General features: G+C 45.5%; 1 protein-coding gene across 1 annotated transcript in view; it reads right to left on the reverse strand.

Moving 5' to 3' along the window:
* Positions 1 to 24,286, reverse strand: part of LOC144107732 (thiopurine S-methyltransferase-like) — a 33,815-nt gene extending 9,529 nt beyond the window's left edge. The window contains exons 1-8 of the mRNA XM_077640886.1: positions 24,107 to 24,286; positions 23,786 to 23,902; positions 23,473 to 23,565; positions 21,593 to 21,722; positions 19,124 to 19,176; positions 16,150 to 16,224; positions 12,062 to 12,147; positions 7,428 to 7,472 (exon numbers count right to left, since the gene is read on the reverse strand). Of these exons, the coding sequence (XP_077497012.1) occupies positions 7,428 to 7,472; positions 12,062 to 12,147; positions 16,150 to 16,224; positions 19,124 to 19,176; positions 21,593 to 21,722; positions 23,473 to 23,565; positions 23,786 to 23,902; positions 24,107 to 24,129 (622 nt within the window). The 5' untranslated portion in view covers positions 24,130 to 24,286. The remainder of the gene's footprint in view (positions 1 to 7,427; positions 7,473 to 12,061; positions 12,148 to 16,149; positions 16,225 to 19,123; positions 19,177 to 21,592; positions 21,723 to 23,472; positions 23,566 to 23,785; positions 23,903 to 24,106) is intronic.
* Positions 24,287 to 26,392: the final 2,106 nt, after the last annotated feature.

Genomic DNA, 26,392 nt, shown 5'->3' on the forward strand with positions numbered 1-26,392 from the left:
TTCCTTCGCAAAAAAAAAAAAAAAGTACCACGCATCTCACGCTTTCATACACTAATACAACTTTGTCTCGTTTGGAAAAACAAAGTGTAAAGAAGACGACGAGCATATGTGCAAGCCGCATGGTCATCGCCTGGTGCATGCTCCTGGCTCCATTGTAAAGAAGACGACGAGCATATGTGCAAGCTGCATGGTCATCGCCTGACACACGCTCTCGGCTGGAGTAGCTGACCCGCTGTTGGCCCTGCTCCCGTTAGGAAGCTTCTCAGAATAAACCCCACCTTACAAAAGGTTTAATCTCGATGCGCTAAAGTTGCGATAATAAAACACACACACACACAAAAGGAAACAGCTTATCTTGCCAAGATTGTTTTCACTCGTCGTCGCTGTCAGACGACGGACCAAAGCATTTCATCCTCGGTGCCGTCCATGGCATTCGATATACCACATTTTTTAAAGGCCTTGCTGACCATGGCAGACGGTATCATGCACCACGCATCTTTCGCCCATCCAGCGAAGTCTTGCAGCGAGGGACGCTTAATTCTGTTGCTGAGAGTGAATTCATGGCTGCCATTCACAAGCCATTCAGTGTAGAGCGCCCGAATTCTGTCTTTAACCGGCTTGTTTAAACAAACATCGAGCGGCTGGAGCTACGATGTCATGCCGCCGGGTATCACGACAAGGACGGTGTTGCATGCAGCGAGCTTGTCCTTGATGCGTTCGTCGAGATGGCACCTGAACGCGTCAAGCACAAGCATCGCACTCAGGCCCAAACTGCCGCCGAATCTCTTGCGCCAGACGTGATCGATCCAGTCGGCGATCAAGTCCGTCGTCATCCAACCTTTTTCATTTGCGCGCACAATCACGCCACTCGGAAACACGATTCCTTTCGGGAGCGTCTTGCGTCTGAATATAAGATACGGGGGCAGCTTTTGTCCATCCGCGGTGCAACAAAGCATTGCAGTGACGCGTGTTTTTTCGTGGCCGCAAGACAACACGCGTACTTGCTTCGCCCCCTTCTTTTCAACAGTTGTGGTGGCAGGCATGTCGAAGTAGAGCAATGTCTGATCGGCATTTCCAATCTGGCCGAGATGGTAGCCGTTCCTGCGGCGCAAATTCAAAACGTACCGCTGAAAACTGTGCAGCTTTTCTTCATACTCCTCGGGCAACTTCTGGCATATACCCGTCCGCCTTCGAGGAGAAAACCCTTTTCTCTTCATAAAATTTAACAGCCAGCACCTGCTAGCTTTGAAGTCGCTCCACGTGAGCCCCGTTTGTAGGGCTAACTGCATCGCCCGGACTTTGAGCAGATCAGTCGTCACTGGCCGCTGCGCCGCTCGCTGCTCTTGCACGTATTCTGCGAGCCGCTCTTCTATTTCGGCGAACCGGCCCTGCTTCGGTCCACTGAAACCCTTTCGTGTAGCCTTGCTGGCGAAAATCTTTTCCTTCTGCTTGCGCCAGTCCCGCACGCATGTTTCTGGAACTCCGAATGCGCGTGATGCGGCCCGATTTCCGTCCGTCTCTGCACGCATGATGACTTTCCTTTTAAATGCGGCATCATGATGAACTCCACGTATCTTCGCTGTCGGCACGTCCATGCTGGTAGATCAAAAGCAGAAAACGGGTAGACTAAGCACGAGGAGGACGCTACTGCAGCTAGGCTGGCTAGGCATAGACAGCTCAGCTCGAAGTGCGTACGAGGCGGCCATTTTGAAATGTCGATGGCGATATGATATCGGAGATTTAGTGTCGTACTCGATTCTAACGCGCACCCAATTTTTGGACCCGATATATCGGAAAAAAGGTGCGCGTTAGATTCGAGTAAATAAGGTATATTATGCTAAATTTCAAGCTGACTTCACTCAAAGGCCACTACACGTAGAGCATGTTGGTGACACATTTCAATGTTTGTGACACTGCCACCAAGCGTACTTGGAAATACTCATGCTCACGAGTTCAGACTAGTTCAGGCTCACTTGGTCCTGCCCAAGACACAGGGTAAACCAATTTGGCCACAGCAAGCCAGGAAGATGGCTCACAATGGATACAACACAAAAATCGCCCATTTGGGTTTTTACAATAATGTCACACATGACACTGCAAGTCACAATGAGACAAGAAAATGTACAACTGTGAGAAAAGTGCATCTGAACTTGTATGAAATGCAGAGAGTGCTTGCCTAGAGATGCTGAGCTTCCAACATTTTCTGGAAGTGAATGAACCATGTGTGCAATCATATTTAGCGCCCTTTAAAGCACAGATGCACACCTCACAGTCGCTGTGAACAGCGGCACGCCAGCAATGTGCCAACATCTGGCGTCCTTTATGTGCATGCAGTCAGTTCTGTCCACGTTTACCTAGTGTTTTGCTGATCCATCAGCTAACTAACAGAAGATGGTCAGCTTTCACTTTCATTTATTCAGCCAGATCCACGACTGTTGGCTTTGCAGCAGATATATGATGAGCCTATGAACTCACATTCAATGTGGTAGTAAAGCAATGCACAGCAAACAGCCTGCAGAGTGGTAAAGCTCGCAGCCACTATGCCAGTATCTTTTATTCTGTTTTAGCAACACTGTCATTCATTGCACTGCCATCAGGCATGAGTACATCTTGCACATATGTGTGCAGTAAGCACATAGAAGTGTTCAGACCTAAGTGGTGGCGTTGTGGTAGAGCATCCGCCTCACATTCAGGAGGTGCTGGGTTCAAACCCTAGTGCCACCGGGTACCGACCAGTTTTCTAATCATTACAAGATAGGTACAAGCCTGGCGCTCAGCTCTTCTGGGGTTAAGTGCTTAGAAAAGAGCCTCTGGTCACGTCACCTTCCCTCGATGGAAAATCTATTCGTGAGGGACCGAAATCCACCGTGAGCTAAATAAAGCCCACTATGGCCCTTTTTCGGATCGCCTGTTCAAGCCCACAGTGAGGGGATATGAAGATGTAGGCTCCTTTCCCAAGCCACCATCATCATCATCAGCCTGTCTACACCGACTGCAGGGCAAAGGCCTCTCCCATGTCTCTCCACCTTTGCCAGCTGCGGCCACTATATCCCCACAAACTTCTTAATCTCATCCACCCACCTAACTTTCTGCCGCCCTCTGCTACGCTTACCTTGTCTTGCAATCTACTCATTACCCTTAATCCACTCTGTTACCAAAGCCATGCAACCATGGAAAGCAAGCACTATGCTTAGCCATGACTTGCACCATTTCAGAAAACCAATGGTCACGTCAGCAGCTTGTCATAGTGTGTTTTTTATCACAATTTAGAAAACATTTTACATTTCCCTGTTGTTCAGAAGATATCTTTTGCAGGTCTGTTTGCTCATAATGGCATTACGAGACATGGTGTGATTGAGTGCAACAGTTAAAATGGGAGCGATGTTCGATAAGCTCGCACCGTGGCTTCCGTGCTGCCAAGTGTCACTCATTAATTTGGCTCACGTCAGAAATATATGCGCATAAACATGGCAGGGCTCATGTCCAATGTACATCTGAGGCAAGCGCAATAATAAACAATGCAGTGACAGAATGTTTCTATTCAAAGAAACAGACAGTCTTGCAGATAAGATCCAAGTTAGATTACCTTCATGAGGACTCTGCACCAGCCCTGAAGAGAGTTTATATTTGCATCAACGAATTTAGGCAGGGCCAAACTGTGTAGTAAAAATGAAACACACTCTTGATGCCCAGTTATTGGTCACCGCTCTTGAAATTAAGGAAAAAAATTCATGGCATCGTCAGAGAGGACTGCGAATGACCGAGATTGCCAATACTGTTGCCATGTCAGTGGAAAAAGTGGGCAAAGTCCTCGACAGAGAACTGCGCACAAAAAACCTGTATGCACAATACGTGTAGCGATTGCTGGCTATCAACAAAATGTGCATGCGAAAGGACATTTCCATGCCACGTATGGCTGAGCTTAAATTACAATCTGCTGGACTTCACCCATCGATTCGTGGCCCTGCACATAAAAACGAATTCATCACTACGAATGAAGGTCGAAGCGGTGGAAAATATCTGATGAAAGTACTCCAAGGAAATAAACGCCACTTTGTCAAAGCTGGGTTGGTGATGGCCAATTTTTTTTTTTTTTGAAAGCCAGGAAATCACCCTTATGAACTTGCAAAGGTGGAAAAAACTAACAGGGGCCTATTCAACAACGTAACCAGAATGCTTGAAATGCGATCTGAAACGTACGAAAAAAAGAGCCGACCGATACACGTGCAAGCTACTGCTCTTTCACCAAAACAATATACTTGTCGTGACTTACAGAGAGAGCCTGGTCAGGCTGATCAAATAAGAATAAGTGGTGAGCCTGCCCAGATCCTTTTCTTTCATTTTTGTCGCACCTCTCATGGAGCACAAGACAGTGGAAAGAATAGATTTGGTGAAAGCATTGGAGACTGCACTCAACTCATCACTGACTGAAGAAGAAATGATGAAGAAGGAGATACAAATGGGAAGTCAAATGCCATGTTGAGGAAGTAAAAATACAGAAGGACGAAAGAGTGCAAGACATGAAGCATTTTGAACGCCACGAATGTCAGAAGAGAAAATGTCCATGCTGTGTCGCTTAGTCGAGTTGGTTGTGTTCCTAGCTTGTTGACAAGAGTGCTGAATGCGTACATAGATAGTTATAGAAAACTACTGTGATGTATACTGTACATTCAGTTCCTGCAGTTTATTATGCGGAGATGTGTGTTCATTCAAATAGTATTAGCACTAGTTGTATAGTGATGTGAAGCTTTTGCCTTGGGCAGTTAGGAAAGCTTATTATATGAGTAGGACACAACGAATAGTGATATGAGTAGGTTGAATAGGGTGGGTGCAGCTGGCAAAGGACAGGGTTAATTGGAAAGACATGGGAGATGCCTTTGCCCTGCAGTGTGTGTAGTCAGGCTGATGATGGTGTTGATGAATAGCATGTTGTGTTATGGTGTGTTTTATTGTGTCATTGTGGGAAAAAAAAATTGCATTTCTGTACTGTTACGTTCCCTTTGCAAATCGTGTATATATGACCACTCCCTGTGTCCTTTCTTGCTGTCCCCTCACTTCTTTCATTTCACTTCTTCAGACTGCCTGCTATCCTGTATTTCCGCTGCCCCAGCTCAGGTGCCGCCGCCACAATGATGGCAGATGCTACTACTGCATAGAGGATGACTAGCGCAGTGTGATAAGTGACGTTCTTGGAGTATGGGCCCAGTGACAGACAGTTTACCAAACCAATGCGTGATGCAATAGAGCGAAAAATTCTTATTAGATTGGTCAGCATGAGCGAAGAACATTTTTTCCTCATTGGAAAATTCTTGAGAGGGAGCCCGATTCATTGCTCAAGACGAGAAGGGAGAACAGGTGATGAAGAAGAAAAAAGGTGAGGAAGGTTGAAGATGATGGAGAAGTGCTGCAGAAACAGAAGAAGGCTGCACAAGACCAGTGCAGAAGCTGGCGGCACCTCCACCCAGCCGTGTGGCACTCCCTAAACACTGGGTCAGCTTCACCTCCATAGCAGCATTGTCTTTCCATGGGCTGTTTAAACTCTCCTCTTCTGGCCTTGTCAATGCACTGTTTTATATGCGCAGTGGCTTTGTCTTCTATTGCCGCATTATACGCTCTTTATCATATTAAAGTGAAAGCCTTTAACGGCTCACACTCGCGGTGTCCGTCCGCCCGGTCACATGACCTCGCGGTGTCCGTCCGTTACATCCTAGGTCACGTGACCCTGTCACGTGATCACAACCTGCCAACTGGACTGCGAGCAAACTGCCCACTGTGGCTGGCGGTGTGATCCGGCGCCAAGCAACAACTATGCATGCACATCGTGACGTCACCGCTCAAATTCAAATCAGTGCAATCAGTCGCGAACGGCTTTCGCCTTCCCGCGGTTAAGAGATATCTAAGTGCCTCCAACGGATTTTTTCTAGCTTCATCTTTTCTCTCTTCTCGTCTTGAAATATGACAATGCTGTAAATTAACTGACTCCTGTAATAGAAATTATTGCAAAAATAAGGCCCTGACTTAATCCTTCACCCGCCTATTATTTGGCAGTTGCGAACTGCCTTGTGCAATTCTTTTTTGTTTGCAAACTTGAACACCTAAGTAGAAAAAAAATAACCGAGATGCTGTCCCTTCTATCACTGTATATTTTGTTGCTTGGGCAATACTAATATTTGGCCAAGTGAGCAAAATTGGAAACTGACTGGGGCCAAATATATAAGCCCGTGAGTAGGACTATGATCCAGAAAAGAGTTTTGACCTGCATTTCTACCAGAATTATCAAACCACCCTTGCAGTGTTCTCAGAAGGTGAACTCTCCATGGCCCTTTCCGCATACCTATTGTCATGTCACGAAACTGGCTGCAACCCCTGACAGGGTTACATATGAAGACTGGCAGAACAGATTGATGGAAACCCTTCAAATTTATAAATAAAATAAATGACGCACATTCCTTACAGCAGGGATCTGAAGACCATAGCTTGCAAGCCCACTGGGCGAAAAAAATTACAGCCTTTCTTTAGGAAGCACATACTAGGCACCTCACACGATGCACTGCTTAATGGCGCCTTGCACACAGATGGCAGGGCAGCCCTGCCATAGCATGTCAGCTTTTTTCCACTCGTATCCCATCTCTGTACAGACATGGACAGCTTGACAATAAATGACTGCTCGCTACGCAAGTCAACAGCTAACCATAGTTCATGTGACTTCAATTTGTCCACAGTGTCCCTTAATCTGCCACAAGACTGTGTCTGTGGGAAAGCGGTACAATGTGCGATGTCACTTCATGTCTTGTCGTCATGATAAGTACGGTGTGTTAACTCCTGACTCTACTGGCAGCTAACTAAATTGGCTCCTGGTTGAGTATGGATGTGCGTCCTAGAGCTCCAGCCGCGCGTCTCTGTGAAGTATCCAGAGCACACCACTATCGCATTGCACTCTTAAGGTGACGTGAGCATCCCCGTAATTTTTCTCACACCAAATGCAGTTATCGAAATTAAAGGCCGGCACCTGTTTACATTTCTATGGGTCTGTGATTGTTACCAGCGCCAATTACATTTTCACATGCACGAAACAGCAAAAGAATACTTGTCAGCACAGCCTCTGAGCAGGCCAGTCTTTGTCTGCAGGAAGAAGAGGTTAAATCAGCCCGCGTCTGCGGGTTTCACTGAGCCTCAGCCCAGTGGATCATGTGGGTCTGCGTGTCTTAATGTGCTACACCGACTCTGACTCCAATGGACCCGAGACAAAATGAGTGCAACTGATTTGGTGCAATGGGTGTCACTGTTAAGTCCAAACCTGAGAACATTTGTAGCTGGCAAATATGAGTGAGTTTAGATCATCTCGTCAAAGTAAGCAAAAGTGTTGGAGCCAGCCAGGAAGAGACAAATGACGTGCACAAAAAAAAGTGAAACAGAAGACCGCTTACCAAACAGCATCACAACTTCATCATCCGGTACACTTCTCGGGAAACCTGTACAATAATGTAACACAAAATTATATCAACAACTTCATGAAACATCTAAGAAGGAGGCTTTGTTAAACATTAGCTACATTTTTTTAACACAGTTATGTCAGAAATGTAGAACATTCTTGCAAAAAGTGAATTATTCACTTACTTATACAAAACTTATTGCTAAAAAATGGACGAGCTCAATTTTAGTTAATGATGATGATGAATTTTTATGGCGCAAGGGCAGCTTTGGCCAAAAAACGCCATGGCAGAAGGTAGTTTTTCATTGCACAAGGTGGGGTCAGAGACCCATTTCCCAAGCATTTCCCCCTAAAGAAGCCTAGCACCAGACCAGGGGAGAGCTTGTACCCATTGTATCACCGGTGGGTACCCGGCAGCACTGGGGATTGAACACTGCACCCCCCACATGCGAGGCTGATGCTCAGGCCACTAAGCCACCGCTGTGATGATAAACAACATTCATTCAGGAATTCAGTTTGCTCCATGGCATTGCTAAAAGCAGCAAAATATAAAAGTTTCGGAGCTTTACTTCCATATTTCTAAAGGTCGGGAAGAGTGGAGGAAAAGCGGAACTTGTAAGCTGTGGTATATCTGGTTAAGTGCAAGTTATTACAGGCAGCACTATAATTTTAAACCTTGTGTTATCCTATCGCTGTGCAACTGCTGACTGCCAGTAACCTCGTGAAACGAGCACAGAAGTTCCACTCAAAGAACAATTATAAAACAACACAAATTGTGCAAATCAACTTAGCCTGAACTGCAATACGCTAAAGCGCCTCTCGGACCAGCAAAAATCTTTACTATATCAGGGTCTTTACTATATCAGTTGTTGGTGATGGCATGACTCCGAGGGTGCTCTTTGGCTACTTGCTAAAAGCAAATTGTTGGTTTGTAAAAAAAACACTTAGAAATTAGAAATACCTTCCATCCTGCTCTTATCGACTCTTTATGTGATAATTATTTATTTTCATTATCACATTTTATGTCATGTTCTCGATTTCATTTGTCTTCTGGAAGAACTGCATGTGCACAAATACAACATGGCTAAGAATATAACGCCAAATTGATTCCATGTAAAAACCAAAGCTTTGCGTGAACACAGCTTTGTCTTCCGCAGCCTCAGCGTCATTTAAAAAGGCCATAGTTAAGAGCGGCAAAACTGCCCATGCAGTGCTGCCGCGATCATGCTGCGAACGTTCGCCCTTTCCTTCCCTTCTCTAATCATCACTGCACTTTTACTGGCTGTCCTTTCTCCCCGACCCGCGCTGCCTTCTTTCTATGTTCATAGCCAACTTTACTTTTCTTTTTTTCCAAGCGCGCCGCGCACTATGCTTCACGGGCCCAAGGCCGTTGAAGAGTTGGCTTCCCCTCGCACTCTTAAGCTTAGTGGTGAAGCCATCTAAAAAAAAAAATGCCGTTTGCCTTTGGTATCCATTTGCCTCTCTACATTGGCCTCGCAATCCTCGACTTCGCTCATGCTGGGATGTCATCATTCTGAACGAAGTATGTCGCCATGGACAGATGCTCTTTACTATAGCAGTTTCCACTAAAAATTTTTTTAACGGAAAATAATGTACAGTTGTCTGTGGAAAGTAAAATGAAACCGTAGTTTCACTTTACTATATCTGTGTTTACTATAGCGGGGTTCTACTGTACATCAATGTTCTCAGAAAAAAAAAAAATTACCACATCTTCCAGAGTAACTATCCCACTTTTGTCCCTTGAACTTGTCATGCAACTTGTGCAACAATTTTAGTCATACGGGTTACGGTTTTCTTCCATTAGTTTTTTTCTGCATGCCAGCATTCTCTCCATGATCCACAAGCCCCAACAACTTTTGTCACCAGGAAAGACCGCATATTTTAATAAAAGAGCATACAGCAATAATATAAAGCTGCACGTTTTCTCCATCCACAAAATACCGCCCGATGGCAGGCACTTCACTGCAGCACAAGTCTCTGCCGCTGCTGCTACAAACTTGCTGAATAATATTACGTGACAGCTTAAGGGCCCCGTTCTGCACTAAAGATTGCGCCGGCGTTGTTGTACCCGAAAAATCCAGATTGGTCAAAAAGTGGGTACACCACATATAAAGCAGCGGATTTCAAAAAACATTAGAAAACTGGCAATTAGAAGCTTGCAACTGGCTATTAGAAGCTTGCAAAATGACTCAAACACCGTTAGGATATGCGAATATATAATGTAGAGAAATAGTGCCAAAGGGAAAATTGGGGTAGTTGGGAATCGAATCCCTGGCCCTTGAGTTGCTAGTCAGAAACGCCGTACGCACATTTGTATGGCTTGGTTAAAGCGGGCTTTGTATGCACGTTGTGTGGTCTTCCACATAATGATTGAAACTGTGAAAGAGGAAACAGTGCCCATATGTGTGAGTGGGCAAGAGGAGCCACTGCTGTGTCATATCATACCCTTAAAGGCGGAGCTTAAGCATCTGCCCAATTTTTGGACAGTGACAATGGGGACATGTCGTCGACACTGGCACGAGATTGCTAGAATTTTTATGCATAGAACAGGAGACAAGTTTGATTGCTTTCACTGCAAACGAAACACCTAGTTTTCCTGCTGCTGGCATGCTGACATAGCTTTTGTTGTTTTTACTGCTAAGATTTACGTGTGAAAAATTTTTTCTAGAGAAAGCAAAAAAAAAAAATACTGGCCAAATAATCACAATAAAAAGGGGTACAGTCGAACCCGACTATATCGAACTCGTTTATATCAAATTACTACGTATATCGAACAATTTCTGAACACCGTAATGTTATAATGAGAACATATATGAATGAGTACAGTTAAATCAAACAAAAATAGCAGCCGCACGCGATATATCGAACTTCAACACCGCAAAAATTTCCCCAGAAGTTGGCTTTCCCGCACAGCAGCCGGGCCAGCTGCTGACACCCCCCTCCCAAAGTGGTTTAGCCCAACTGCATTTGTGTGGCACGGCTCTCCCTCCCTCAGACAGCCACCCCTTAGAAAAAGTGGTTCGACCTATCTCTCGCTCTGTCACAGCCACGTGGCACGTGCGCCTGCACACAGTTCAGTTGCAAGTCGCGTCCTCGGAACGTAGTGCTCGTCCGCTCTGTTTAACGAGATGGCTGCCGTGAAACGGCAGAACTTGACAATATCTGCAAAGATAGAAATTATCAAAAGAGTGGAACGTGGAGAAAAGAAGTCGGATGTCGCCGAGCATACAGGATCCCAAGAAGCACGCTGAGTACTGTCTTGAAAATAAGGCCGACATTAGGGCTAAGGCGGACAAGAGGCCTGGTGCTACCGGCGCCCGCCGCGTATGCACGGTTTCATATGAAGACGTGGAGGCAGCAGCATACAAGTGGTTCCTCGATGTCAGGTCACGGAACATCCCTGTTTCTGGCCCCATAATTGAGCAGAAAGCGAAGGATCTCGCTTTCATGCTGAACAGACCCGACTTCAAAGGCGGTTCAGGTTGGCTGCAGCGCTTCAAAGAGCGCCACAGAACTGTCGGCCGGGCTGTCACCGGTGAAAGCCGCGCGGTGGACGTCAGCAGCGTGCAGAAATGGATTGACGGAAATTGGAGCGACATCACGGCAAGATATCATCCTCGCGATATATTTAATGCCGATGAGACAGCCTTGTTCTGGCAAATACTGCCCAACAAAACGCTGGCGTGTAGTGATGATAAGTCCCACAGCGGGAAAGTTAACAAAGCTCGAATATCGGTGTGGCTCGCCACCAACGTCGATCGATCGAGCAAGCTTCGACCACTTGTGACTGGCAAGAGCATGCACTCTCTCTTCCGGTTACCTACGTGTCCAACGGAAAAGCTTGGATGACAAGCGAAGTTTTTGGCAAGTGGCTGAAGTCCAGGGACGACGACCTGGTAAGCAAAGGCAGAAAGGTCTGCTTACTCGTTGATAATTGTTCTGCTCACCATTGTAAGCTCAGCGTCAGCAACATAGAGCTTCGCTTCCTGCCACCGAACACAATGTTGGTGCTGCAGCATTTGAATCAATGTGTCATTCGTCCACTGAAGGCAGGCTACAGAAAGCGCCTTGTGCAACGATTATTGCTAAATCTCCGCACTGGTCGGGAGTTGAAAACTGACCTCCTAGGCGCAGTAACGATCTTGAATGCATCGTGGAACGACGTCAAAAACGAAACAATTCGAAATTGTTTCCGTCACTGTGGACTCTCTGCTTCCGGCGAGGCTGGCGCCACCTCAACTGAAAGTTGCGATGAACCCCTTGACATTGATGAACCGCTCGAGGAACTTGAAGATTTGTTAACACTGTCAGAGTTCCCAGGTGCCGTTTGTGATGGGACTGCAGCTACAGACTTTGTCTCTGTTGACGACGATGTTGCGACTACCGGAGAGCTCGCTGACGAAGATATTGTTGCCAATCTGGCTAGGGATCTCGCCGGCGACGGTTTACAGCAGCTCCATAAGCATGTTTAAAGCTGCGAACATGATTTTTGTGTATTTGTCAAGACACACATCAAGAAAGAAGTTAAGTGTGCCAAGCAAATAAAGTTAAACATTTCGATGCCTTATTATTTGGTGGGCCAAAAACAGCGAAAGTAAAAAAACTGACCTTTGAAGGATGGGTCATTGTAAACCACGGTGCAAAGCCCATATGAAAAACCTGGCGACAGAAGCGACTTGACAGTGTCTGCATACCTGCATAAATATGAAAATAAATAAATAAATAAATGGGATATCACTATAAGTGCATCAGCTAGTTGTTTCATAAACACCAGTATGTATGTGGTAAGGCTAGTTTGTGTAGATTCGTGACACGGGATGCAAAAAGAGGCAATGCAGAGCCAATGCTCATTTACTTTGTGCTTTCTCTCTGCTCTCACAATTCTCAGCCAAGTGGACACTTGAAGGCATGCCGTTTGCAACACACACATGCCAGTACCAGTGCAGGAAATGTGATGTACAGTTCATCTTTCACAACGTTTTCATCGAAACTCATGCAGCACACAGTTGCGCACGCATTCTCCCTCTCTCTCTGGCAAGGATGTTGGTTGTCACCAGATTCACATGCCGCTAGTAAAACAAAATTAAGACTCCACCTCATGAAACTCATGACATTGGATTGGCGTTTCAGTAACGCTTTCAGGTGCCAGTTATGATTTCAATTCAAAGCAAATACAGAAAAATGTAGCTTATTCAAACCTGATTAATTGGAATTTCTGGAGAATTCAAACTGTATGACTTAGTCTGTCCATGCTCCATTGGAATCTGTGTAACAAATAGCCCGTTAATTTGAACGTGATACTTAGAACCAAGCGCCTGACCAGCCGAACGCGCAGCAAACTAAGCGACACTCCTGTGAGGCTGCGCTGCCTCTTAGGAGATGTGGAGAGGGTGAAATTAGTATATACAAGGTGTGAGGCTGCATAAACTGGGAGGGGCGACTCTCTTCGTGTTAGCAGCGACATGGTGACGAAAACCAGCTGCATGACCTCCGAGATTTGTACCCAGCTGGTATTTGTAGCTGTTGCACTCAAAAGCTTTATTAGCCTGCTGCATAAGCTTCTGTTGTTGAGTGATGGACGAGGCGACCAGCAACAAGCTACAGCAAATAAGATGTGTCGCAGCATTTCTAGCACTCCGAAACCGAAACCATGCGGTCGGGCGCGAATGCGCACGTGATGTGCGCGAAACCATGACGTGCGTGGAACGAATGAATTCGAGCTTTCACTGATGTTTGCTGCATGTCTTTGTTTCGGTTTTCCGGCGCCCTTTGTGTCACATTCCATGGGATTATTTGCAGCCATTGTGGTAAACCTAAGCAATGTGTCATGGTGTAGTGATTTAGAAATGTAGTCTGCCCGCAATAATCACCAAGTGAAATTGCTTCAAGAGAAGAATGAAAGCATGCGTAAAGTCGATGCCGGTGCAGTACCAAAATAGGATGTCGTCAAAAGGCATGCTCATTTGTTTGGCAGTTTACGACTCGGGAGTCGGAAGGCTGGAAAATCAGCCAAGGTACCATATAAACCGGAATATAAGTCAAGATTTTTTCTTAAAAACAGCGAGCGAAAGTCGCCCCTCGTCTTATAAAGCGGCCTTAGCAGAATGTGAGTCGCAGTCTGGCAACCCACGGAGCCTGTTCGCGAACGGATAGCCAAGGCCGTATCGACATCCAAACGCGATTGCTTTTTTTTTTTTGTTCGAAGCCATCGGATTGTTGGTCTTCGTGTGCGCTGTTTTGTTTGACCTCGTGCGCAATTCCGCGTTAGCAATGAGTGCAAGCGGCACGCGGAGGCAGTTCACAGCGACTTTCAAGAAGAAAGTTATAGAGTTCGCTGAAGCGAACGGGAACATGGCCGCTGAGCACATGTTCGGCGTTTCGGAGAAGGGCGTGCGGTATTAGCGCAGACAGAAAGATAAGTTGTTCGCGTGCAAGCCGAGCAAAATGTCCTTTCGCAGACGTCGTGCAGTACATCCAAAACTTAAAGACGAACTTGGGGACGCACCTTCATGCGCGGTCACTACCCGTGACTGTGCATTCCATTCAATGCAAAGCTTTGGACCTTGCGCGGGAAGCTGGACTATGCCGAGAAGTGTTCAGCACACCGAAGTCATGGGTGCGCCGTTTTATGAGGCACAAGGGATTATCTCTCCGTCGCCGCACATCCATATGCCAGAAGCTGCCAGAGGAAATCGCCGATAAGCTCGTCAGCTTCCGGCGGTATGTGATTCCGCTTTGAGAGGAGCACGATTACATGCTGGGACAAATTGCGAACGCCGACGGGACCCCTGTCTGGTTTGATATGCCTTCGGCTACCACGGTCAGCGAACGCGGCGCCAAAGAAGTAAAACTTCTGTCGACAGGAAGTGAGCACTCGCGCTTTACTGTCATGCTTGCATGCACGGCAGATGGCAGAAAGTTGCCTCCTTTTGTCATTTTCAAAAGGAAAACCATGCCGAAGAAAGCCTTCCCTTCAGGTGTTGTTGTGTGCGTGAATGAGAAAGGGTACATGGACGAGGCTATGATGATTGATTGGATTCGCGTGGTGTGGAATCGTCGGCCCGGTGCACTGCTGCGTCATCACAGCATGCTGGTTTTGGATGCTTTTCACGGCCACCTGACCGAATCTGTAAAGCGCGCACTCACGGAAGCTAGGACCGACCTCGTCATTCCACCAGTGGTGGAATGACGTCTACCCTTCAGCCACTTGACGTGGTACTCAACAAGCCCTTTAAGAACAGAGTGCGACAGGAGTACAATGAGTGGATGTCCGGCGACAATCCGAAGACGCCGACGGGCCGCCTGCAAAGGCCTCCGCTTGCGACCGTCTGCAGCTGGGTGTTGTCGGCCTGGCGTTCTTTGCCATGGTGCAAAAGGCTTTCAAGAAGTGCTGCATAAGCAACACGCTGGATGGAACTGAGGACGGCGCACTGTGGGAGGCGGTGAGCGACAAGGAATCGTCTTCCGATGACACTGATGAAAGTTCGGAGTGAAGTCGCAGCTCCGGTGGTCCAAGGACGCAGCCGACATTGCAAATAAATGCGTTTCGGCAATATTTGCTTCTTCTCTATTTTTTCCTATTTTCTTAACTTCAAGGTAAGGGGGTTGACCTATACTCCCACTCGACCTATATACGGTTTATACGGTACTTGCGGCCAGCTGGCAACTTTCATTTTTCAACCTAAACAGTCGCACAACCTCCACGACTCACAAGTGTGCATTAGTGAGTTCAGGAGGTTGCACTACAGCTTTGGCCGCAAAGCGGCAGTCATGCAACAGTCACACCTTGCTTGATTTTCCAGACCTGCGATTATGCTCACAGGTCGTCACACACCCTTTGCGACTTCGATGCAGCAGTCTGCTGCACAAGCTGGGACATGTTAAACACTGCCCACCAATTCTTTAGTTTTGAAGGTGAAGAAGAAGCTCAATAGGCTTGCGATTTAGAGTAGAAGGCGTTGGCCATTGCCCTCTGGAAAAAAAAAGCAAAAGGTGCTCACTGAATTTTTAGCACAAAACAGGGCAATTTCATTACCCAAGTGCTTCCCAATAACAGTGTACTGCATATTCTGCTGATATTCGGCAGTCTGAACTCCAGTTAATTCGCACTGCATTGGCCATCCCTGAGGAATTCTAATTAACTAGACTGTATTTTTCGACCTATGTAGCATATCCAGGCCTCAAGAAAGCCAACTGGTTAGTTTTCCAGCGGAAAACACCGATGGTTAATTCTTCCACGTACAGCTGTTAGTCTGTCTAATAAATCAGCCGCGAGGCTGCGCTTGTTGTGTTAACATTTTCGTCCTTGTTTGTGTGTGCGCAGTACCCTTTGTTGAAATGTCTGACTGACTCGCCCACCAACCTCCTTAAAGCAGCAGTTAGTCAACACTGTGGTCATCCAATTCTTTTTTCTTCTGTGTCGATGTCTTGTGGTATACGCCAGACATTATGAAGAACCAACTTGCTCAATTATCTACCTACCCTTACAGCTAGCACTTATTTTTCACAAGAAATCACATGGAGGTATGCACATATTGACATGCGTCTTCTTTTAGGCAGGCCCACACCAAGGATAACTGGCTGTTATGTCATGGCAGTATCTCCTTTTTTTCTGCTGTCCTCTGTTTACGCTGTTCCACTATGCTTTTGCTCAAACTTGCCCAGCCTCGGACCTTAGCTCATGTCAAAGCACTTGCCTTGGCCGCTCCTCGTCGTTGACAGCCACCAGGGCACCCCTGTCCCACACAATGTCCATGGTTCCAGCACACTCCCTGCAAAGCAGTGTGTCATGTCATTAAGAGCAAGCGCAAACTTAAAATGCTTTCCAGTCAAAGGCTTTGTGCCACTAGACACCACATGAAAAAGACTTTGCAGTGGGCAGCTCATAAGACTGTCTTCCACTACACAGAAACAATTAGTCGCACCACATGAAAAGTAAAGCTTCCCTGATACGTTCCCAGTTCATACACTCAAAATCATGGGTAGTGAAAGTGTTCCACAGCGTTTTATTATTTTTCTCCTGGTTAATATATCCATAGGTAACATGACTTCCCGTCTACTACGTTTAAAGTTCTGACATATTCTGGCCGTACGATCCGTTTAGCGAACTGCAGAAAGACGGAAGTGAGATGCAAAAGCAGTCCCCCACTATGAATGCTTTTCTGCAGTTCCCAGGTGCAAATGACGAAGCATCATTAAAAAAAGAAGCAGTGCTCTAACATACGAGTGGGCCATACCTGCGTGGACATGACATGAAGTGGAGAAACGGAGCAGCTTCTTCATGGTGCTTAAGGGCAAGGGGGCAAAGTATTTAAACTACAACGATGCGCTTACATATGAGTGGACCGGGTCTAGGGAAAGCAGCACGAAAGCAAGAGCGCAAGGAAAGTCAGCCACCGCAGCAGCTTCTCCGCCAGGAAGAGATTTCGGCTACTTTCGCCATTGCCGTCGACGGACCGGACGGATGTGTTGCGAGGTTCCTTCTGCGCTTAAAATAACATAAACGCGGTCCAATTTCTGTTCGCACTAGAAAAGTAGCTGTTCAGGCCTTGTATCAAGAAATGGTGAAACTGCCATAATGCTTTTGTGCCTCATATAGCAGTTACATTTTCCAAAAATTAGGCGGTTGGGATTATTTAGGCATGTGCAAATAGTGGTTTTCTGCTTCGAAGCGAATTCAAATCGAATAGTAACTTTCTTCAAATAATTTCGAAGCGAACATTTCGAATACTTCTAGCACACAAAATAAGTTGAATGGCACAAGAGGCATTTTAAAAAACATCTATTTTTCGAACACACAAGGCCATTACTAGAAAAAAAAAAAAGAGAATGCATTGAACTTCTTCGCACTCATTGAAGCGTGTCAACGTCCTGCAAAAAGGGCCATCGAAAATTGAGGAGTTGGCCTACATGCAGAGCCAGCACATTTGGGGGGGGGGTGAGACCTGTTACGAGTTCCCTAAGTGCTGGTCTTACTTTCGATTGCATCATTGCGCAGCTATTGCTTTTAAGCAAAGACTCCATGAACACCTGCTATCGAGTGTGCAGGGTTCTCCATTAGGCGTAGCCAAGTTTCACAGCAGTGCTCTCCCCTCACCTTCCCGAAACCCTCCCATCCAAGCCCCTACGGTCAAAACGCAGCGCAAAGATGACATATGGTTATAAAATGTTTATTTCAATGTGATGGTATTGCAACATGTACAAAAGATCATTGAGTAGTAGTTTTTAGTAGTATTGTCAGAGAACCTGCATGGCCATAACCCTGCACTTTAAAGGACGTAACAGGCCCAAAAGCGCAAATGCATGGGAGAAACTTTGCGCCTCCATTAGATGACAGGTGAAGGCATCGCCCCACCCCACCACCCCGTGCGCACGCCTATGCCTGCTAAGCTTACGCACTGCATGCCCAGTGCCACCCTGCGTCAGGCGTCGGAAAGGGGCACCCTTCACAATGTGCCTCGTGCTAGCTTCCTCTCGCACTCACGTCGTCACGCTTGGTCAGAGAATTTCACATAGAGAAGAGCGGCTGCGGCCCCTGCAGTCTGCTGAAACTCGTTCCGCGGAGATCAAGAAAACCGCGCGCCCTCCGACTAGAGCACGATCCGCGGCCACTATAACGATCCGACTCTATGGAGAGCCACTGCGCACGCGCAGATCGCCCTGAGGACGTCGCAAAGCACTAGCCAGCTGTTCACACCCTTCCCTGTCGGGACCAATCAGTGTGTGCGCACTAGCAGTGCGTGGAAGCGGATCGCGCTATCGTAAACCTATCCACTGATGCACGCCACCGAGCACGGTTTTAGGCAAGTGCGCACCGCGGGTAGCTTGGACGTGGACACTACAAATCTCGGCACCACGCTTCCGCCTGCTCGCGTCTGTTGCTGCGAGCATGCGCAGACCGGTTCCAGCATATGCGCGGGAGCACAGGCACGCGACATGGAGTCGGGGTTTTGAAGCTTTATTTGCTCGGGGTGAATACTTCAAAGCTTTCGAATACCAAGCATTCAGTTCAAATCGTATTTCACATACTTTAATATTTGACCGGATGTTCGAAACTATCGAATATTCGCACAGGCCTAGGATTATTCGTTTTCCTGGATAATATGCTGCTCTGCAATATGTTTTAAAAATTGTATCATTGAGGTTTCGCTGTATTCCATATTTTTTCTTCAACTTGGGAAAGCAGATTCATACTGCATTAGAGAAAAAAATATTCAGTGAAAAAAGGAGCAAAAAATTACAGCCGATTTAGCTTACTTGGCCAAGCCCGAAGTATGTACACTAGCACGTTGCATCTCATTCGCTTTAGGTTGGGGGATAGGTTCTAAGGTGAGGCTTCAAAGCAAAGATCAGCGAAATTGGTGATTGCAGACCTTAGTGGTAGCACGCTACACGAAATTTTGGGAATATCTAACTCACTTTAAGAGGGCATTGCGATAGCAGTGTTTTCTGGATTCACTGCACCTGAATAGAAGCTGATGAAGATAACATCCAATGCATAGAACCTTCCCTTCTGTATTCCAAGTACATTAAAAAGGCTCTCCCCAGTTTGAAATTTTCAGTCCCCTTGAGTTCTGGTTATCCGAAGTCAAACACAGTGTTATCTTGGCGCACACAATGTCTCAGCCTTCCCTCTGATACTACGAGTGTTAAAGCTCCAAAAATACTCACTTGCTGAAGTCAAATATGCTGCAGATGAATACTTGCAAACGATGCTCAAGAGTCTGAAACAATCCACACAACATTCTTTGACAATCACAGTCATATGCGAGAAATGGTACAGTGTGCGGGGGCTAACATCCCTTAAGGTGCAAGTGGGCTGTGAAAGACGATGTAGCAAAGAACTCCAGGTTAATTTTGACCACCGAGACTTTTTCAACGCATACTGCCATTTTATAGTGCATAGGCGTCCGAGCACTTGGAGAAAAACCTGAGCACTTCAAGGGCACTAGTGATGCTCAGATAACTGCTGCACACGCCAAAGCAATTTTTGGTTAGTAAAGTGATCAGTAAACTGACAACTAAAGTTCTGTAAGTATTCAGACTTTGAACTAAACACTTTGAACTAAAAGAGCTTTAATGCAAGCCGAGAACCAGTCCACTGTCAACCAAGTCTACTCTTCAAGGCAATATTCCTGACTCTGTAAATACGTACCATATTTTCTCGCATAACAGATGCATTTGCATAACTAATTCACCTGTTAATTAATATACTTGCTACTTTGGCTCTCAAAGATTATAATATTTATGAACAGTTTGTCCCCCACACAATAGAATCAACCCCAAATTTTCATAGTTTCTGGCGAAAAAAAACTGTTGATTACACAAGTAAATATAGCAATTTTGGTGAAAGCAAAATATTGGTACTTTTGCTACTTGTGAGAGAATATTTGTACTATTGCTGTCGTCAGCTTGACTTGACTTTTCTTTGTTCTCATTTTGCCCAAGGTGATTTTATCCCCTCTGCTCTATCACCCATGTAACTCTTGTAACATTTTTTTTATGTTAGCTTCATGGCAGCTAGCCTTACGCAGCAGCTTCATCAAACACAAAAAGCAAATGACAGATTCGTCATGACAAGGAACTTGCATCACAGAAACTTTCAGTACAAAGAAGCCTATGTTAAATGCTTTTGGCATATTTTTGACCATGCTTTTGAAATAATTTGATTAATAATCATTGCAAAACTGTTAAGTTCAGCTTCTGTAGTTTCTAGCTTGTGTAGTTTCCAGCTTTTCACAACACAGAAAACTCGACACATCTTTAGAGTAAATAGCTCTTTTAATAAAATGCAATAATTTCTTTTGAACGTTAAGATGCACTGCTTTCAACTTTTGAACATATATAACTGCCTGTTTTGCTGAAGTGGTCCGGTTATATTCTTCCAAAGCAGAATCTCCCTTCATTGATTTCTGTGACTATCAGGCTTATCATATCTTGAGCAGTAAACCTTGCACATATCTATACTCCCGTTTCATACAAAGCAGGCAACGCCGTGGAGGCTGTGGAAGTAGTGTGTCTGCTAAACCGTTACTCCGCCACATGTCATTCGTTCTTCTCAAAACTTCAGAGAGTGCTTGGATGAAAACAAAGAGCAGTATGAAACGATGTGCTAGCTCTGAAAATCACGGTCGAAGCTGTGAGACGCTCAGTGTTTGGGCTCTCTGGCTATAATTTTCGCTAAGTGTGAACTATTTTTTCAGTGCGGTCTGGGTAGGAGTGATTTGCACTACCAAAGGCATATCATACTGCTACATGTAATTCTTGCTTTTTGACATCTCGATGAGTCGCAGGACGAACTAAGGCACAGTTTCCGAACTGTACTGTCTACAGTTTCGTCCTCAAAAATTGCTGCACATAAGTTGAAAAGACACATTCTGACCTGGAAGCAGTACTTTAGTGCATTCTGAAACATTCACTAAACTGAAATTTGCAGCGTACTGAGATTGGTGGAACTCAAACTCATTTGCATCTGATTCAACGGCGTTTCGGTGAGGTATTTCGCAAAAGTGTGCCATGACGAGATATTGCATGAACACACAGCTGACGGTGAAGTAACTTGCGTACATTGCAAGCTCCTTACTGTTCATGCAACAATACCAATGAAAATGTGCACTTAAAGAAGCACTGCACCACAATGCAAGAAAACCTTGTGCCAAGGTACAGCTTTGGTCAAATGTCTTCACATCACATGCTCCTTTTTTTAGCTGTTTTGTTGGGTAATTATGCAACAACTTAAAGCTCTGATTTTTCAAAATTGGAAAAAGATACTTCTTGTACCTTCTCCAAATGTTTAAAGCTTCGTGGGCACTGCAAGCACCTGAACATAATGCTCAAAAGCGAACCCTATGGCCTGAAAGCATTTGGCCAAGGTGTGTTTTCCAGATGAAAAGCCAGTTTTTCTGGCTAGTTTTATTGCTTAAGAGAAAGTAAACAAACATTTTCAGGCACTACACAACGTTGCATTAAAAACCACAAAAAGCTTTATGCGATTTCTCACTCAACTGCGTCATAGACTCATCAACCAGCAGACACTTTTGCTTGCCAGAAACCTAGCCATAAAGCAAACGCATTTTCCATTTGCTAGCATGGCTTCCCATCTGGTCGGGCTCTTTGCTTTGCAGCAAAAAGCACACTTACACGAAAAACTTTGCAGTGCAGCACGGGGCAAGTGACCACCTCAAAGCGCAGGCCACTGTCCTTGAAGAACTCACTCGCCGATCTCTCGATGTACTCCACGCCAACAACGTAGTGGCCAAGACTGCAGAACCTGCCAGGAGAGAAGCACGCGACAGACACAAATGGAGCTGCAGCCATGCTTCGTACTTGCTTCTTGAGAACTGCAGAGATGACATTTTTTCCACCCCAGGGCTCATTGTCTTCAGCTTTTTTCTCTCAAGAATACAATCGTCCCTCACGTGCTCTTGTCGGACTACACTGAAAAAGCCACTCCCAACAACAACAATACACAGTACCTTGATTTACACCCTGCACTACAGTATGCATAAATTGCAATCAACGATCAGCTGCACAAGCTCATCTATTTAATCTCTCTTCAATATGCACTGTTTAATCACACGGCGTTACTGCTGGCTGATGGTAAAAGAAGGACACGGCAAGGTATGGTGCTAAGGATAGAAAAAGGCCCCTGCCATTTGCACAGAGAATTCATAATGTAGAATTTACATGCCATCACATCAGTTCCAATCATTCAAAGGACCGTGTACAGTCAGCACAGAATCTGAAACTATTGCACAGAACTAATTACCAGCTGCATACAATCTGTCGAGACCAGTGAGTGATTGTGTATGGTGATGAATGAGAGAGGGCATAGCAAGTGCCATCTTTTCAGCTCTGCGTCACAACAAAGGAAGAAATCAACAGCCGCCTGAAGGGGCACGATGGCCATCTGCTACAGAGGAAAAGAAAGGAGATGATGACGAATTCACACAAAGACAAGGGAACTCATACACCAAGTAAAAAAATAACAACACTGTAATGGCTGTTGCAAAAGCAATAAAAAATAAAACAAGGAAAAAAAATGTGCCAGTCACTACAAGAATATAATCGTCCCTCAGTGTGTAATCATATCCCTCTAAATAACTCGAGACACAACAAACTTCTGTTATCCCATTTCGGTTATCCTGATGTGATAAAGTGACCCACTGGATCCCTCTGGTTTGTTGTTTCGTGGTGGTGCTGAACGGCTAGTACACGCACACAATGGATTTAAGAAGCTATGAAACACGATGAATAAAGAGTGCACTGCACATTTCAACAGCTTAGAAATGTTTCCAAAATATGACAAACATTTAGCAGGAAGCTGGAAACTGCTGTATGAGCTGATAAAGAACAAATATTATTAAACAAACGCACACAGATCCCAACATGAAGTATCACCATTTGTGGCATTCTTACTTGCTGCCACCCACCTAACACTGTGCAAAAATCCTGCTTGTTACACCACTTGTTTTATTTTTTCTTTCAGTGACTGATTTAATACGCTGTGATGACAAAAAAAAATACGATGCAAAACTCGAAAAAGAAATTGCAGAATGCATAGTAATGAACAGAAGTTTGCATGATGCATAGTCACGAAAAAAAAAATACATTTTTCTACGTTGCCTCGCTGGTCAGTCAGCTAGCATTTTTCCAGAAGAGAACACTTGTCCCCTTGTGCATCAATGCTTTTTGTATTTTTTTGTCCCCCAAATTCACACCCTGCAAACTTTTGTCCATAACTATACACTGCACCTGTAGAAGATAAGCTGTGATTTAGGTAGTGTGCCCTGGTACCCTGAAATGCCAGGTCAGCGGCTGATAAGCAGATAAGACTCAGGTGCCTCTGTAGCAACCACGACGGACACCTCTAACAGGCGACGCGAACGCCAGCACGTCTACTGTTCAGTTGAATTGTCTTTTCTCACTGGACTCCTTCTTGAGAGAACACAAGCCTAGACAACAGACACATAACAAAGATAACTCGAGCGTTGCGCTATCAAAACTGTGTCTCTGCTTACCACAACAGTTCGTAAGCCTTTCCACAGAGCGGAATGAACACCCGAGCATTCTCCTTTCCAGCCAAGATCAGCTCTTGGTTTTGGTGCAGCAGCCTGAAAACAAAGCGCTAGTTAGCATAACATGTAACAGAACAAGAAAGCAAATTTAATTTTACTACGCTAATTCACTGTTCACATCGCTAACATGAACCTAACTGCTAAATGAACATCCAAAACGAAGAGCATTAATACAGAGCTCGCGCTAGTGAAACCATGAACAGTAGCTTTGCTTGAAGTACCTTATACGTATCCTGCAGCCCCAGTTTCCACTCACCGATGGATGCCATGCGTCTGCCATGGGGTGTCTCCCGTATTCCACCGTTTCGACCAGAATTCTTTCTGATCCCGGACAGCTGGCGTGGGCAATGATGCTCTCTTGTGCCTGTGTCCACTGAACAACACCGTAGAGTGCACATAAGTTTGAGACACAACAACTGCTACGCAATGCGGCACAGCTACCTCTAAGACGAGCTCGGCTTGCGATAAATACAACAAAACTGTACTGTTAAAGCACTGCAGGAGAACACTATCGTTTCTAAAAAGTGACAAGCTGTCGAAAGCCCGCCTGACGCATCGATATAAAGTTGGCGCTTACTTCGAGCTCCAGCGTTGGCCCATCGTGAATACGGACTCAGCGAATGCCGAAAAGAAAGCAAATGTTGTCTTTCGGACGAGCGACCTCCTTTGCAGTTACCTCATGTTATAAAAAACACGCGAAACACGCGCGAGTGTTGATACCGCAGATAGCGATGCAGCGCCATTTTTTAGGACACTCCGTGTTTCGATGATGATAGTAAACGCAAGGATTCAGTTTCGTTTTTGGACAGGCCACGAAAGTATCGGCAAAGATTTATTTTGCATTGATATATTGTGGCGTTTTCTCTGTGGTAATTAAGTGACGTCATCATCGCAGTATGCCAATACCAAAAAATCCTGCGTTCACGACTTGGTCAATGGGTATTCCAGTTATTCGTGGGATCAGCGGAACGGCCGCTCTTGCAGGATTATGTGTGGTCACTTCTGCGGCCTGAAGAAAAAAAATTAATCGTTCCGAGGTATTCATGACCTTCCAGGATTATAACGAATGAAGCTTTCAGTGGGCGTTTTCTTAACTTGGTCCAAGCATCACAACGCGGTCTCAGTTTTGCCTGATAACAAAGCCCAATCTTGAATATTAAGCGCATATGCGCTGAAATTATTATACAACCATGCATAGAACGACTTTACCCGCGCAGGTATTTGATACTGCAAGGAAAGGAGAGAGTTTTGTCACTGCCGTATGGTAAATACGATAGTCACTGTAACTAAAACCGTTCGGCAAATGTGACCAGGCAAGCATGGTAACGGTAGCAACAGCAATCTGTTTTACTGTATTGGTCGTACGTACGGCCCGCCGTGCACTCTAATGAAGCTAAAGAAAGTGTCACACTTGTCCAGTCTGCCCTGAGAAAAATCGGACACTTCGCCGATGATCATCAAGTAATGCCCTTTTCAAAGCAGCCCGGACTCCTCGAATTAAACCCTGACTTAAGGCTTTATATATACACCCTCCCATTGCATGTTTTGCTGAAAATCGAAATGGTGGCTTATAAAGGATCTATAATTTTCAGCTTGTACTTGGATGCATGCGTCGTGTTACTAAATACAACGGAGGCCCTGAAATAATGAACGGCGATTACATCCATGGCAATGCGGGTAATGGGCGTTAGCTATACTCAACATTGCGCTTAGCTTATTTTTGAATATCCCTTGAATTATACTGCAAAACATGAGTTGGGGATCATTATGGCTTAGGTTTGGGCTTGTCAGGGATACGAGCGATGTGCAGGGGGTGTTCATGTGATTGCGGACGCTTGATATGTGTGACGTCCACTAGCCGGAGACACGGAACCTTCGCCTTAAGCGCAAATGCTCTAAATGTGTTTTTTTCTGGGCCTTTTTTTTGTGTGGGGCAAGTTTTTGCATCTGTGTGACACAAGCCGCAATGCTTTTATAAATACACTGCGATTACGAAGCTTGAGCAATCGATATGACTGTAGTTATTATGAAGTATAATGCAGGAAATATTGTAAAATATTAGCCACTTTTCACTGTATGCAAGACGTTTTATTAATATTTACTGACTGATTTATACTTATTTCTAAACGTTATAGACACATTTCACTGAATTTCAGTTTGAGCCACGCATATTACAAGAACTGGGGAAAAAAGCCCAAGTCCAATGCAGTTCCACCGACCTGCCAAGAAGCAAGGGAGGCTACCTCGACCGAGGAATGAACCTCGAACTGGAAGTATTAAGTGTTGTCGCAGCTTGCTCCTTTTTAATAAGGGAGCAATTACTTTTTGGCATTCACCCAAGCGCAGCCTTACGGCTACGAAGGAAAGCTATAAAGCTTTCTCAGAAACCTCGTAGTTGAAGAAAAATTCCTCCTGGTCCCGGGTTCGAACCCGGGTCCACCGCTTCACCGGAGCAGTCGTTCTACCAACTGAGCTAACCTGGACGCCAAGCCTATGGTAGGGCGAGAGCAAAGTGATCATTAACTTGAAGTGGGAACAGTGGCCGTCATGTGTTTAGGGGAATCCCCCAAGGTGGAGTAGATTTGTAATAAGGGAGTAATTACTCACCGGCACCCACTCAAGCGCAGCCATACGGCTACGAAGGAAAGCTCTACACCTTTCTGAGAAACTTAAAGAAAAAATTGTCCAGGTCGGGGGTTCGAACCCGCGGGACCACCGCTTTACCGGAGCAGTCGCTCTACTAACCTGCTTAATTGTCTTATTCGCTGACTAAAACCTCTCTCGGTTTTGAGAAAAGAAAAGCGCATAGTTGTCTCACTTTGGCGGTGAACGCCTCAAGCGCGGCACGAACCCTGACTAGAAC

Source organism: Amblyomma americanum, chromosome 10 (assembly GCF_052857255.1).
Source record: "Amblyomma americanum isolate KBUSLIRL-KWMA chromosome 10, ASM5285725v1, whole genome shotgun sequence".
NCBI lineage: Eukaryota > Metazoa > Arthropoda > Arachnida > Ixodida > Ixodidae > Amblyomma > Amblyomma americanum.